The sequence below is a fragment of the Adiantum capillus-veneris genome, chromosome 6 (assembly GCF_014529385.1).
Source record: "Adiantum capillus-veneris isolate H3 chromosome 6, ASM1452938v2, whole genome shotgun sequence".
NCBI lineage: Eukaryota > Viridiplantae > Streptophyta > Polypodiopsida > Polypodiales > Pteridaceae > Adiantum > Adiantum capillus-veneris.
The window spans coordinates 165,190,133-165,204,563 of NC_140936.1; the positions used below are offsets into that span (position 1 = coordinate 165,190,133).

General features: G+C 43.7%; 1 protein-coding gene across 5 annotated transcripts in view; it reads left to right on the top strand.

Moving 5' to 3' along the window:
* The first annotated feature begins 216 nt into the window (after nucleotides 1-216).
* The window catches only part of LOC147456652 (guanosine deaminase-like), a 53,383-nt gene continuing 39,168 nt past the window's right edge, over nucleotides 217-14,431 (top strand). For 2 of the 5 annotated variants that reach the window (XR_015188468.1, XM_086515080.1), the window contains exons 1-4: nucleotides 217-368; nucleotides 627-726; nucleotides 803-871; nucleotides 977-1,167. Coding sequence is in view for 4 of the 5 variants with exons in the window: in XM_086515080.1 (XP_086371206.1) it covers nucleotides 714-726; nucleotides 803-871; nucleotides 977-1,167 (273 nt within the window). In the remaining variant the exon portion in view is untranslated. Of the gene's footprint in view, nucleotides 727-802; nucleotides 872-976; nucleotides 1,168-14,431 lie in introns of all 5 variants that reach the window. The other 3 variants (XM_086515082.1, XM_086515083.1, XM_086515081.1) reach the window with 3 other exon arrangements.

A 14,431-nucleotide genomic window follows, 5' to 3' on the forward strand; every position in this document is an offset into this window, starting at 1 on the left:
GGGTCTTTCAACCACCCCCTAAATACAAAAGGGCCCTTGTTTTCAAGAAATGACTTGCTATTGTAGGTGACTCTACCTTTTGACCTCCTACACTAGGTTTTCTCATTGTCCTTTTCCCAAATTGGACCCTTCAAAACTTGGCTTGCTTCCTATAGGGATGTGTTATTCTTAAAATGCAACTATTAAAAGTTTTGAGGGCCCTCCGATATAGAGAGCCTATGGGGGAGCCCTCTTACGTCTCTTGAGTCGGGGTCTCCACGGCGGGCGCTACTCCGGTCATAAAATAAACACGTGTGCGAGAAACTCAGACGAGGAGAAGAGGGCGCATCGAAGCTTGCCGTGCGTTGTTTCTGTTCTTTCTTTTGCGGGTATATATACCCCACTCGTCTGTTCAATTTCGAAACGATGCCATAGCGCCTCAGACGCAAGTGCTTATTAATATGGACGTGCTAGAGGTTTATGCTTGAACAACGGCCTACATGTGTCTTGCATGCATGTCTGCAAGAGATTTCCTGGTGTGCTAGGGCAGCAAAATTTCATGATCGTAGTATGAATAATGCCAGGCACACCTTTTTTGGTTGTCCCTTCCCCCCCTTTTATCACCCCATTTGCCTCTTGACTGGCAGGTCTTAAGTTCAAGACGCGTCTGATATATCTTTGAGCCTCTTGGGATTGTTCCTACGACGTTACTCTCTCTTCTTCTAGGCGGAGTCATGGATGATACTGGTGAGTGCGAACAAGGTTTTCTTTACTATATGATCTGTGCTGTCAAGCTTTTGAGGGTGATCGTTGTGTTCCCCAGTGGATGTGAAAGTCGTTGGAAATGATAATACTATTTCTGTTGCCTCAACCTTTGCTGGTCATCATGAGGGTGTGTATTAATAAATCTATCTTCATCCGCTGGATTCTTCTTTGTTCCTTTCGTCCTTTCGCAGAACATGTTTGACTGAGTGTATAGTTCGTTTTAAACTAGCAGAGGTTCAAGACAGGGACTACAATTTTCTCCATAAGGCAGTTCAGGAAGCCTATGAAGGTGTGAATTGTGGCCATGGTGGACCTTTTGGTGCAGTGGTGGTGTTGAAGGATGAGATTGTTGTCAGTTGTCACAACATGGTCCTTGAATACATGGATCCAACAGCTCATGCAGAAGTCACAGCTGTTCGGGAGGTAAGTTTAAGCAATTTTGAGGGATATGTTTCCTGATTGAAATTTCTGTCTTAAAATTCATTATTATCTATGGTCTATTTCCTGCTTATGAATGCGTGAAACTCTAACGCTATGAGAGGAATCAGAAAAATCGGAGTTCAATTCGGTACTTCTCTCAAAACATATTTCTTGGAATGCATATGCTGACATACTACGTGGTGAATCAAGGCTTGTTTTAGCAATTCTTAGTAGGAATTACATTTGAAAGAATTGGTAGTGAAAATGTCTATTGGTACCTAGGTATACACCCACTATTGGGCACTTATGACGTTAGTCGGGATGTCGTAATATTTAGCCCATACCATGCATAATGGAGTTGATATTGTTATTAGTCCTCCTTTAATATTTGCTTGTAAATAGGACAACATAAAAAATAGACAACCAACTCCCCTCCCAGCCATAGAGCCTTATTGGCTCACCCTCGAGCCTAGGAGCTTGTAGATACTTTGACTTACTGCCTCACCTCCACGATGGATGTCCCATACCACCATCTGACACCCTAGCTTGGGTTTCCAAGGAAGGTCTATAGTCTCGAGTTTGGTGATCAATTGAGATGGCACACAAACGAGTTGAGGTCTTGTTTTGGACTCACTAAAGTGCCAACCGAAGGGCCAAGTGTACTGTCATAGGCTTGGGCACCCCAAGACGAGAATCCAACACGACAGACGAGAGAATCATTGAAAAGAATTCACAACTTTAAAACTTGAGTCGACAAGGCCCGACATAGTTCCGTGCCCAGAGGTAGTGGCCTCAAAGCCTGGCACTCCTTTCAGTATTTCTTTATTATATTAATGCTTGAACAAAGTACAATCCTTGGAGGGGTCCTCTGCTCTCAGCCTCTGCGTTAGATGCTTTGAAGAGTGAGGCCCCTAAGGGTCCTTTTATTCTTACAAGGGATACCAAAGCAACTCGTCCTAAAAAACTGCCAAAAAGCAACTAGCGTGATTTTCGGAATTCCGTACAGTATGCCGGTTGACATGTCAGCGCGAATTTCAGGCATCCGTACAGCTGCCGTGTCATATGCTGCCACGTCATCTGTTCGTATTGTCTGTCCACGATAGCAAGTGGTCATGCCACGTCACCATTTTGTGACATACCCCCCTCTTGAAAGAATTGTAATCGCCCTCGATTACACCTGCAAAATGAAACATAAGTCATAAACTAGTTCAGTAGACACTGACTCTAAGTACCGACGCACTAGACGACACAAATCCAGCACTTGTACAATGACGACAATCATGCCACATGACATCACATGACAGATCAAATCAATCACATAAAAATTCATTCAAATCTCAGATCATGACTAGCAGCAACGTATTTAGTAATCACATCTAGATCCATCCCGGAGCTCTCTGATGTCAAATTAACTAATCCTTATTGCCTTCATGTCTATAGAGATTTTCAAGACCGAAATGCTGCAATCATTTCGCCAATATTCCACTCAAGCATTGTTGTGTGCGAGTAACCATTTTGGAGAATCCCATTTCGAAGTACTTCTTTCATAAAGTCATCGAGCAGAATATTGTCAGCACATCAGTATCCCTGAAGTCCAAAGGGAAATTGGTGACTTTATTCCATCCAGGTTATCTGTGACAAAGGAGCGGAGTAACTCCCCTCTTGTGCAATCCCACACCAGATTCAACCCGCTGGCTTCCGGGAACTCTAATAGCCAATGCTAGACCTCATTGCTTCAAAGTCATCATCATTTCATTCTTAATCTTGTTATTTGTTCACAAACTGGAGGTTCTTCCATTAGATTCATTTAAAAATTCATGATACTTATCGTTATCAGGTTCATTTTGGAGTTCTCGTTGCTCCGAATTCGTCATCCATCATCATCGATTTTACTTGTTATCTGCACACAACTCTTGGTTTAAGATTAAGGAGGAGGTTGTCCTCTCCTCCCATCTGGCATCCAACTTTATATTTTTTTTTGCAGGACTCTTTGTGGGGTGGTCAACTTGTAAAGAAGCTCTCTTTAGAACTCACTTGAAGCTCTCATAAATCATTCAGATCGGGTATCCAGAGCTGGAAGGATGTATATAAGGATTGTAAATGGATGTCCACTCCTACCATCATTTAGGAGTATGGACTGTTTAATGCTGCTGCAGATGCAATTTCAATCAAAATCCAAACTATGCAGAAAAATTTGGTTATCAATACCACAGCTTGTCCAGAAGCCAGGTCTCTTAAGACAATCTCCAAAGTGATCGGTCAGTCCTACAACCCCAAAGGCAAGCTTGATAACAGTCTCAAGAAGAAGCTTAACAATAGATGGGGACTCAACTGGAGTATTAAACAATGGCAATACAGATTCTTCTGTCTATGGGCCTTCCCAAAATCCATTAAGCTAAGTTTTTTGATGTGGCTCATATATTACATAAAGCCTTGTGGGTTGGTGCCACAGCAAAGAGATTTCTGCAACTCCTAGGCTTATGTCCTAGATGCGATCAATAGGAAGAAACACTAGAACACCTTTTTTTCTATTGTCCGTGTAATAAGAAGAGTCTCAAGTTTATTCAACAGAAGATTCATTCTCTTCACCCAACTCCCATCACGGTCAGAGATTTGCTGATTAGCCATGTCAAATATCTTGACATACCACATTGGAACCTATGGAGATCTTCTCTTCTCGCACCTATGGAGTTTCAGAAATGAGACTATTTCAGGGCAAACATTTTGAACCCTACTTCCCTTTGGTCTTTGACATTCAAAGGATCAATTCTTATGTACTGCTTTGTATGAATGATTCCCCTAGCTTCCTTTAACACAGGTGTTTAAAAAATGTAAATGGCAGCAGCAGAATCCCATCCTTCTCTCCTTGTATTCCCCCTTCCCAACCCCTACTATTGGGATTTGTATCCTTCCTTTTGTTTTCTCTTTTTTGTTAATTTATTACTACTTTCCCAAAAAAAAAAAAAGTTCTTTTTTCCAGAGAACATTAATCTAGAGTTATCGGCGACGGGCCTCCCTGCGGAACGGGGGAACGGGAAGGGGTCCGGAACGGGAATGGCGCGGAACGGGAGGCTAAAAAAACACCCAAATAATGCTATTTTTAGTGTTATGTGTTTGAATACAAGTAGTACTAGAGTCCTTTGACTCTAATACCCACAAGTAACACGATTCGAAGACCATTCAATCTTATTATGACTTGATTGGGATGTGCGACGCCCAGAGTACATAGTACATACACAACATTGAACAAACACAATGCCCGTACACAATTGTCAATAATATATGTAATTATAGATTAGAGCTCTCAAAGTAGTGGCAAGAGTAGAAGTCTGAGATAACACTTTTCGCTTAATTCTGGCTAACAAGGCCCGCCAAGGCGCTACAAAAAAACCAAAGGTGACATATACCATAATGAGAGTCGAGACTATAAGGGGGCCAAACCAGTGACCACAATACCAAAAGACTGAAGGTGACAAATACCATAAAGATGCTAGTAGCTACAAATGTCAAAGAGGGCAAGGCTCAAGTAGCCATACAAAAAGGTAAGGATAATGGAAGTCCTAAAGTCGCAACTCTCGAGCCTCAAGACTCAAGACTCGAGCCGTTAGCCTGAGAGGCCTCCCAATTCGTAGTAGCAGCTGTAAATCATATCCTCCCATTCCTCATCATCGAGCTCTAGGTCCGGCTCGATCTCAGCCCACAGATGAAGTACTTAGTGTTGGAGGATGTGCATCTCCACCTGCCTGAGGAGCCTCTTGCTCCATCTCCCACTGTGTAAAAGGATCTGTCTTTTTATCTGTACTCTTACAAAGCATTTTTAAATTTGCTCCGACAAAGACAAGATCATTTGCCTTCTCCACTCCAAGCCGATTTCTCTTCTTGGAAGCAATGTGGCTAAAGGTATTCCACAATTGCTCCATGCATGAGGTACTAACTGATTGGCTGAGAGTACGGATCGCCAATCTTTGAAGCTTAGGGTCATCATAGCCATAGTCCTCCCACCATAGCATTGAACCTATCTACCTGCGATCAATCTGAGCATCTGGACTGCCAAATGACCCCCGTATCTCTCTGTACTGTCTCAACTGATCTCTGACAATGCGTTGCCCATCTCTGTCTAGAACCATCTTGTTTAAGATCTCTGTAAATTGGCTCATTACTTCTCTATTTGTCTCTTGCCCTGCACCTTTGAACTCTGGATCCACCATGTACGCTGTCCCGTGTAAAGGAGAGGGGTCACAAAGTGATGACGTGGCTACGGACATCAGAAACCCTAATTTCTGCCAAAAACCCTAAAATTCCTGCAAACCCTAATTTCTGCCATAAACCCTAATTTCCGGAAATCGCGGAGGTGAAAAAATAAAATAATTTTTTTTTGGTGAAAGTTTTGAGCGACACAAATCTCAACTTTTTGCTATGATTTGGGAGAAAGAGAGAGAAAAAGAGAACTTGCTTTTTACTGACTCTCATTGAGAGAGAGAGAGAATCTGCTTTTGCTTTCAAGCTTTTGGGGCTCTGCTTTTGGGCATCCCTTGTAATCTTTAAGTTAGTGGTGAGGGCCTCACTTCTCATAGGATCTGGATGCAGAGTCTGAGAGTGAAACCCTAACCGCTCTCTTGTACTTTGATGATTGATTAATACAAAAAGAAATACCGAAAGGGGCGCCAGTCTTTGGGGCCAATATCTCTAGGCACGGAACTCCGTTGGGCCAGTGCAAATCTATTGTGATCTGTGAATTGTTTGAAGTGGTTATTTTGTGCTGTCGTGATTGATTCTTGACTTGGAGTGTCCAAGTCTGTTACAGTGGTATCAGAGCACGGCCGATTTCTCTTCTATGGGAAATCCGATCCCCAATTTTTTTTCCGCGGCACCTATGGCTTCACGCAAGGATCAGTCGACTCCCTCTGCATCTGGAGATGCGGGTTGGGATCACAACGAAGATTCAGACAGAGAGTATGGCCTGCCTCGGCCTACTCAGGGGGAGCAAAGAGAGATGAAGCGTCGTCAATTGATCGGCGATGCACAACAAAGATGATGCTCAGTTTTGCAAAGGATCCGAAATTGGCAAAATATATGAGCGAGACTTCTTTTCAGGAAGTGCATGCACAGTGGCAGAAAACCACTACACCACCCCCGAAATCTACTTTCAAGAAACCTTCTGATCCCAAACAATATTTAGAGAAGGAACCAGAAGAGGCGGTTGATGCACGGATTGCTCAGCTTTTTGACGCACAGAAGAAAGCCAAAAAGCATGGCAAAAAGCAAAAGAAAAGCAATGACTTTCCAGGTTATTTGGGTCGTCAATCGACTTTTGACAAGGCAAAGAAACAGAAGAAGCGTGTTCGATTTGAAGGAGTACTCAATTCTTCTTCTTCTTCTTCTTCTTCCAGTTCTTCTAGCTCCTCGGATTCGAGCAAAGAAGACAGAAAAGGTAAAAAGCAAAGCAAGAAGCAACGCTTCGGAAAGGGCAAGAGAAAGGCAAAGAAGGCTAAATCTCACCGAGAGACTGACAATTCTACTGAGAACTTGTCTATAGACAGCTTAGATTCCGATGACGGAAACTTTTATTCAAACAAGAAGAATTTTTACAAAGCCAACTAGTATGACTTCTCGAAGATAAAAGCAAGAAAGTCGGAGAGTTTAAGGAAGGTGGCCACTCGATCAAGTTTGATACTACTCAGATGCTTCGAAGGCTTTGTCTTTTATACAGCAGTTTGACATCGCTTTCGCGGGAGGACGCTATTCAAAGCATCTTGGTTGACGCAAGAATATGAACGAGATGTACGAGCTGCTTGGAACCATCTTCGGATGACCAAGAAAGATACAATCAATGCTTATTGTGAAAGATTCTGGAGATCTTTTCTACCTGCCTCTTCATTCAAGAAGATCTCGTTTAGAGAACAGATTGAGCGGTTTACCTTGGGTCTACCTACAGAGATCCGAGATCACTGCTTGGAATAGAAGTGAGCTTCTATTCAGGAGTTGATGAGTCATGCGAAGCCGGGCTTTGCCATTCACTCTGGTAGTCTGACCTACCCCGCAGATGAGGCCATGACACAACGAGCAGAACAGACTTCTGGGAATGAAAGTAGAAGGAAAAAGAGCAACCCAGAGAAGAAGGATGCACGACCCAAGCTTACTCCTCAGGAGAAAGCTCGCTTCATTAGAGAGGGGAAGTGCTTTGGATGTGGGGAACATGGATATATCTCCGCGAAGTGCCCTAAAAAGGCGTAAAAAGAATAAGAACGACGACAGGCCTGAGAGTTCGAGAGCAGTTGAGGAACTTGGCAGAAAAGGCAGATAGAAAAGCAGAACTGGTACCACATGGCGTGGGACTTGCACCGAATCAAATGAATGAAAGTACAAACTTTGCCTCTTTGTTTGGGGCAAAGTGAAGGATCGGAAAGCTCTTTTGAAGGAGCCAAGGCCAACTTCTTTTCACTTGGAATTGGCGGCTCGATTTGGAATTACGCCTGACAGTTTGACGCCGCAGGCGGAGGTAGTTCGACTGGCACCCGGGTGGGATGTTGCCATTACACCGAGCATTGGCAAACTTTGTTTGCAATGACAGGGGTGTTCAGGGCACGTGAGTGACGTTCTACTCGGAATCCCTTGGTACCACCAGAACTATGCCGTGGTTGACTATCGGGCCGAGAAAGCGACTTTGACAAATGAAGGGCTCAAAGATTGTACTTGATGAACTTCAGTTTCTTTACTCATTCTTTTGGGAGAGAAGTGAACGATGGAAAAAGGTTGAATATGTTTTGACCTAAACAAAAGAACGCCAAGATTTTTCTCCACACTCATCCCAATTGCTTTTTTTAGAGGGATTGAAGATCAGATCATTGACCTGATACCTGGAAGCACGTCACCGAACCGGCCACCTTACCGTGTGAGCCGAGTACAGATTGAAAAGATTATGAACCAAGTAAAAGATCTCTTGGAAAAGGGTCTGGTCTAGCCTGGTACTTCACCGTACTGCTCTCCACTGTTGTTGGATTTGAAGAAAGACGGATCTTGGAGAATGTGCATTGATTATAGAGCTCTCAACAAAATCACCATCAAGAACAGATTTCCGATTCCTAGGATCGATGATATACTCGACAGGTTACAGGGATCCTCGTGCTTTAACAGGATTGACTTGAAGAGTGGATATCATAAGATCCGAATTGCGTCGGAAGACGTCTACAAGACAACTTTTCGCACGACTTTTGGGTTATTTGAGTTTTTTTGGTGATGCGTTTTGGTTTAACCAATGCTCCTGCGACATTTAACCGGATGATGGACAATGATTTTTGAGAGCACAGGCTATTTGTTGGCACTTTCTTTGATGATATCATTGTTTTCTCCAAGAATGAGGCAGAACACAGAGATCATCTGCTTCAGAGATGCACTTTTTGGGACACTTTGTCTCAGCAGCAGGAGTGCAAGTGGATTCGGCCAAGAGAGAGACTATACGTGATTGGCCCGATTGGAAGAATGCCCATGAAGTTGGAAGCTTCTTGGGACTGTGTTCGTACTACAGGCGGTTCATATGAAAGTTTGCAGAGGTTGCTTCCTCTTTGCATATCTTGACACAGAAAGGAGTCCCTTTCTCGTGGGGATCCACAGAAGTGACTGCCTTTCAGACATTGGAAGAGAAATTGACTACGGGACCAGTTTTGACTTAGCCGGACTTGCAAAAGTCATTTGAAGTATATTGTGATGCTTGTGGTCGTAGTCTAGGTGCGTGCTTGATGCAAGAAGGCCATGTCATTGCTTATGAGAGCCGATTGTTCTCTAGGCCGGAGATGACATCATAGATATATGAGAAAGAGCTTTTGGCAGTGATCCATGCTCTTACTCAGTGGCGGCACTACCTACTCGGAGCGGATTTTACTGTCTTTACAGACCATCAGAGTTTGCGCTACTTCTTGTCACAGAAGCAGCTTTCGGAAAAGCAGATGCGGTGGGCGAACATCTTGTCACAATTTCACTTCCAGATTGTCCATGAGCAGGGACAGAAGAATGTTGTGGCAAATGCTTTGTCTCGGAAGGCGTTGGATCTGGCTATTTCTGCGATACATCATAGGAGCTTCGAGGATATGGTCGATGAGTATGCCATAGATACAGATTTTGCAGATATTTTCACACGAATATGGGATGGGGAGACATTAGCTGGATACTCCCTTCGGGAAGGCTACTTGATGAAAAAGACTATGTTGTGCGTTACACAACCGTTGAGGGAAAAGGTTATGACTAAATGCCACTGTCCACGTTTTACGAGTCACTGCGGCATTGCTACCACCATGAAGGGGGTAGAGAGATACTTCTTTGGGCCGAGACTCAAAAAGGATGTGGAAGAGTTTGTGCGCAGTTGCTTAGTATGCGAGAAGGTCAATTTTGACAGGCATAAGGCACAGGGATTGTTAAAGCCTTTACCCATACCCACCCGCCCCTGGAAAAGTATTGAAATGGATTTCATTTTTGATCTCCCGAGAACACAAAATGATCACGATGATTTTCCGATTACATGGCACGTCTGAGACGATTGTCTCCGACAGAGACCCCAGATTTATGAGTTTGTTTTGGAAGGCAATTTGGGAGAACATTGGCATGCAGCTGGAGTCCTCGTCATCGTTCCACTTGCAGACTGACGGGCAATTTGAGATTGCCAATTCAGCGATTTTAGATTTATTGAAGTCTTGTATCTCGGATCAAAAGACTCAATGGGAAAAGAACTTACCTCTGGTGGAATTTGCCTACGATAACACGATACACTCTTCGTCGGGGAAGAGGCCATGTGAGATTGTTGAAAGTGCTGCGAAGGTTCCATCCTTCCTGAGCACGAAAGATTAGATATTTGAAGCGGATGAATATTCGCAAGATTTGGATACGCCTTTTGCCAAGGTTCGCGAGACTTTGCAGGAGTCTCAAGAACGACAAAAAAAGGCAGCGGATCGCCATCGTCGCGACTTGAAATTGAAGGAGGACGATTGGGTGCTCTTACGTTTTGAGAAGGTATGCCTACGAAAGAAAAAGGGAAAGGAGAGGCTTTTTCCAAAGCTTAGTATGCGATACTACGGACCTTTCCAGATCACTGACAAGATAAATGATGTCTCCTTTCGATTGAAACTGCCAGATACTTGGAGGATTCACAATGCATTGCATGTGAGTCTCTTGAAACCTGTTAAGGGTGATGTTCCTGATGATGGGGAGCCTGATGAGCAACCCGAAGTGGAAGAAAACGAGGAGATCCTTGTTCCTGATCAGATTTTGGCACATAACGATACGAAGAAAGGTAAAGTCCGAAGGCGGTTCTTGGTTAAGTTCAAGAACTTTCCTGCATTTGATGCGAAGTGGATGGAGGAGGAGGACCTAGCAGATACTCCTCGGATTGTGAAACTTTACCTCGATGTTTTGGTTTAGCATAGTCTACTTCAAATGGAACCCAGAATTCAGCTTGGCCGGAGATCTGGTGCAGTGGGATGCACAGGAGGGGAGTCACTCTGCTCCCTTGTCAACAGATGCCTCGATTTTGATACTAAAGTCACTTTGAGCTTCAGGGATACTGATAGCTGGCAGTATTTTGCTAGAAGACTTTATGAAAATGGAATTTTTGATAATGATACTGATTTGTTTCTTCATTTCTTTTGAGTGCGGGAACTGATAGACGAAATGACTGCAGCAATTTGGTCTACTTGATCTCGAATAGACATGGTTGCAATAGGGGTTAGTCAATCGGACATCGATGAGGTCCCGATTGGACCTAGATGTGATTGCTAGCTACATTGCTGATAAAGCATGCTCTAAGATCTGAATGAATGTTGAATGTCATGTGATGTCCCGTGATGTCTGGTGATTTCTTGTGATGTGACTGTCGATTTTGTACATGTGCTAGATGTGTGTTCCTAGTACATAGGTACTAACAATCAGTGTCTGCTAAGACGGTTTATGGCTTTTGTCGGTTTTGCAGGTGTAATCGCGGTCGATTACAATGCTTTCAAGAGGGGGGTATGTCACAAAGTGATGACGTGGCTACGGACAACAGAAACCCTAAAATTCTTGCAAACCCTAATTTCTGTCATAAACCCTAATTTTCGGAAATCGTGGAGGTGGATTTTTTTTTTTTTTTTTTGGTGGAAATTTTGAGCGACGCAAATCTCAACTTTTTGCTATGATTTGGGAGAAAGAGAGAAAAAGAGAACTTGCTTTTTACTGACTCATTGAGAGAGAGAGAGAGAATCTGCTTTTGCTTTCAAGCTTTTGGGGCTCTGCTTTTGGACATCCCTTGTAATCTTTAAATTAGTGGTGAGGACCTCACTTCTCAGAGGATCTGGACGCAGAGTCTGAGAGTGAAACCCTAACCGCTCTCTTGTACTTTGATGATTGATTAATACAAAAAGAAATACCGAAAGGGACGCCAGTCTTTGGGACCAATATTTCTAGGCACGGAACTCCGTCGGGCCAGTGCAAATTTATTGTGATCTGTGAATTGTTTGAAGTGTTTATTTGGTGCTGTCGTGATTGATTCTTGACTTGGAGTGTCCAAGTCTGTTACAAGAGGCATATGAATTCCACCTCGAGCTGCAAAGCGCATGGATCTCCTCATATCGCTCTACTTTCGGCTCAAGCTGTGTAAGCTGCTCGATCATGCTTTTCCTTGCAAGGATCCATGCTATCCAAAACTCGAAGCAAATGAACCACCGGTTTTACCTGTGCGTCTAGACTCTTGAGCTCCTTCCAGAACTCAAGATCCTCTGCCGTATCCTTGCACAAAATCCCTGCAACTGTCTTTGCATAGGGGGAGGTGGTGAACTCATCACTGATGAAGACGTGTCGAACCGCATTTTGACATTCAGACAGCCTGTGCACAAGAAGAAAGTTGAATGCGAAACAGGTGTCTGAATACTTTAGCACTTTGCCGCCCGACCTCGTGAGGTTCTCTATAACCGGCCTGTACAACGTAGAGGGCGGTACTATTTCAATTACCTGTTAATCTTACACAGAGCACTGAGAAGGAAACAGAACACATAGATGCGTCCAACGACTAGAATGTCATTGCGCACACGAGACCGACACCCTGTAGGCCCCAAAGACTAGCGCCCCTTTCGGTATCTTGATTCAAATTAAGGTAGACGATCCAACCACTTAGCACAAGCTTTCACAAAGCTGTCCAAACCCGGCGAAGGCTGAAAACGCCGGTTTTCGACCTGATTTCGGTAGCATAACGGTGCAAAAACCCCTGTAGGTCAAAAGTACCTGTCTAGGGCAGATTCCCTTGCTATCCAGAAGCTTTCTGGTGAGTTGTCACAGAAATTTAGCGGGCTGTAATTCTCCGTTTTTCACTGTCGGGTGCCCAAAAGCATGTACACGCATCCCAAGGCTCTCACGAGACTCCCCTAGTGTTCCCTTGCAGTTTAGGTGCGATGTAACAGACTTGGACACTCCAAGTCATGAATCAATCGCGACAGCACGAAATAACCACTTTAAAACAATTCACAGATCACAATAGATTTGCATTGGCCTGACGGAGTTCCGTGCCTAGAGATATTGGCCCCAAAGACTGGCGCCCCTTTCGGTATTTCTTTATGTATTAAAATCAATGTCAGAGTACAAAGAGCGGTTAGGGTTTCACTTGCGTCGAGATGCCTTGAGAAGTGAGGCCCTCACCGCGTATATAAAGATTACAAGGGATGCCCAAAAGCAGAGCCCCAAAAGCTTTCAAAATAAAAGCAATGAAAATTCTCTCTCTCTCTCTCTCTCTCTCTCTCTCACAAGAGAGTAAAATCCCTCTCTTTCTTGGCCAATTTGCGTCGCCCATGGGGTTGCTTTTCACTTTCGTAAAATCCGGAAGTCCGTACGCTGTTGCCACGTGGCATTAGCGTCTACTTTTAGGGTTTCCAGCTACTTAGGGTTTCAGCCAGCAGGTAGGGTTAGGGTTAGGGTTTCAAAAATTAGGGTTTTTTTGGCAGAAATTAGGGTTTGCAAGAATTTTAGGGTTTTTGGTAGAAATTAGGGTTTCTGTTGTCGGTAGCCACGTCATCACTTTGTGACATACCCCTCTCTTGAAAGCATTGTAATCGATCGGACAAAAGCCATAAACCGTCTTAGTAGACACTGACTGTTAGTACCTACGTACTAGGAACACATATCTAGCACATGTACCAAATCGACAGTCACATCACAGGACAGGACATCACATAACATTCAACATTCATTCGGATCTTAGACCATGATTTATCGGCAATGTAGTTAGCAATCGCATCTAGGTCCAATCGGGACCTCATCGATGTCCGATTGACTAACCCCTATTGCAACCATGTCTATTCGAGATCAATCAGACCAAAATGCTGCAATCATTTCATTTCGTCTATCAGTTCCTGCACTTAAGAGAAGTCAAGAACAAATCAGTATCATAATCAGGAATTCCATTTCATTAAAGTCATACAACAGAATACTGTCAGCTTTCAGTATCCCTGAAGCTCAAAGAGACATCAGTGACTCTAGTATCTAAATCAAGGCATCTGTTGACAAAGGAGCGGAGTGACTCCCCTCGTGCATCCCACTGCACCAGATCTCCGGCCAAGCTGAATTCTGGGTTCCGTTTGGAATAGACTATGCTAAACCAAAAGCATCGAGGTAAAGTTTCACAATCTGAGGAGTATCTGCTAGGTCCTCCTCCTCCATCCACTTCGCATCCAATGCAGGATAGTTCTTGAACTTAACCAAGAACCGCCTTCGGACTTTACCTTTATTCTTCGTATCCTTATGTGCCAAAATCTGTTTAGGAACAAGGATCTCCTCGTTTTCTTCCACTTCGGGTTGCTCATCAGGCTCCCCATCATCAAGCACATCACCCTTAAAAGGTTTCAAGAGAGTCACATGGAATGCATTGTGAATCTTCCAAGTATCTGGCAGTTTCAATTGGAAGGAGACATCATTTATCTTTTCAGTGATCTGGAAAGGGCCGTAGTATCGCATACTAAGCTTTGGAAAAAGCCCCTCCTTTCCTTGTTTCTTTCTGAGGCGTGCCTTCTCAAAACGTACGAGCATCCAATCATCCTCCTTCAATTTCAAATCGTGATGATAGCGATCCGTTGCCTTTTTCTGTCGTACTTGAGACTTTTGCAAAGTCTTGCGAACCTTGGCAAAAGCCGTATCCAAATCTCCTGTATATTCATCCACTTCAAAGATTTTATCTTTCGTGCTTAGGAAGGGTGGAACCTTTGCAGCACCTTCAACAATCTCAAATGGCGCCTTCCCCGTCGAAGAGTGTATCGTGTTA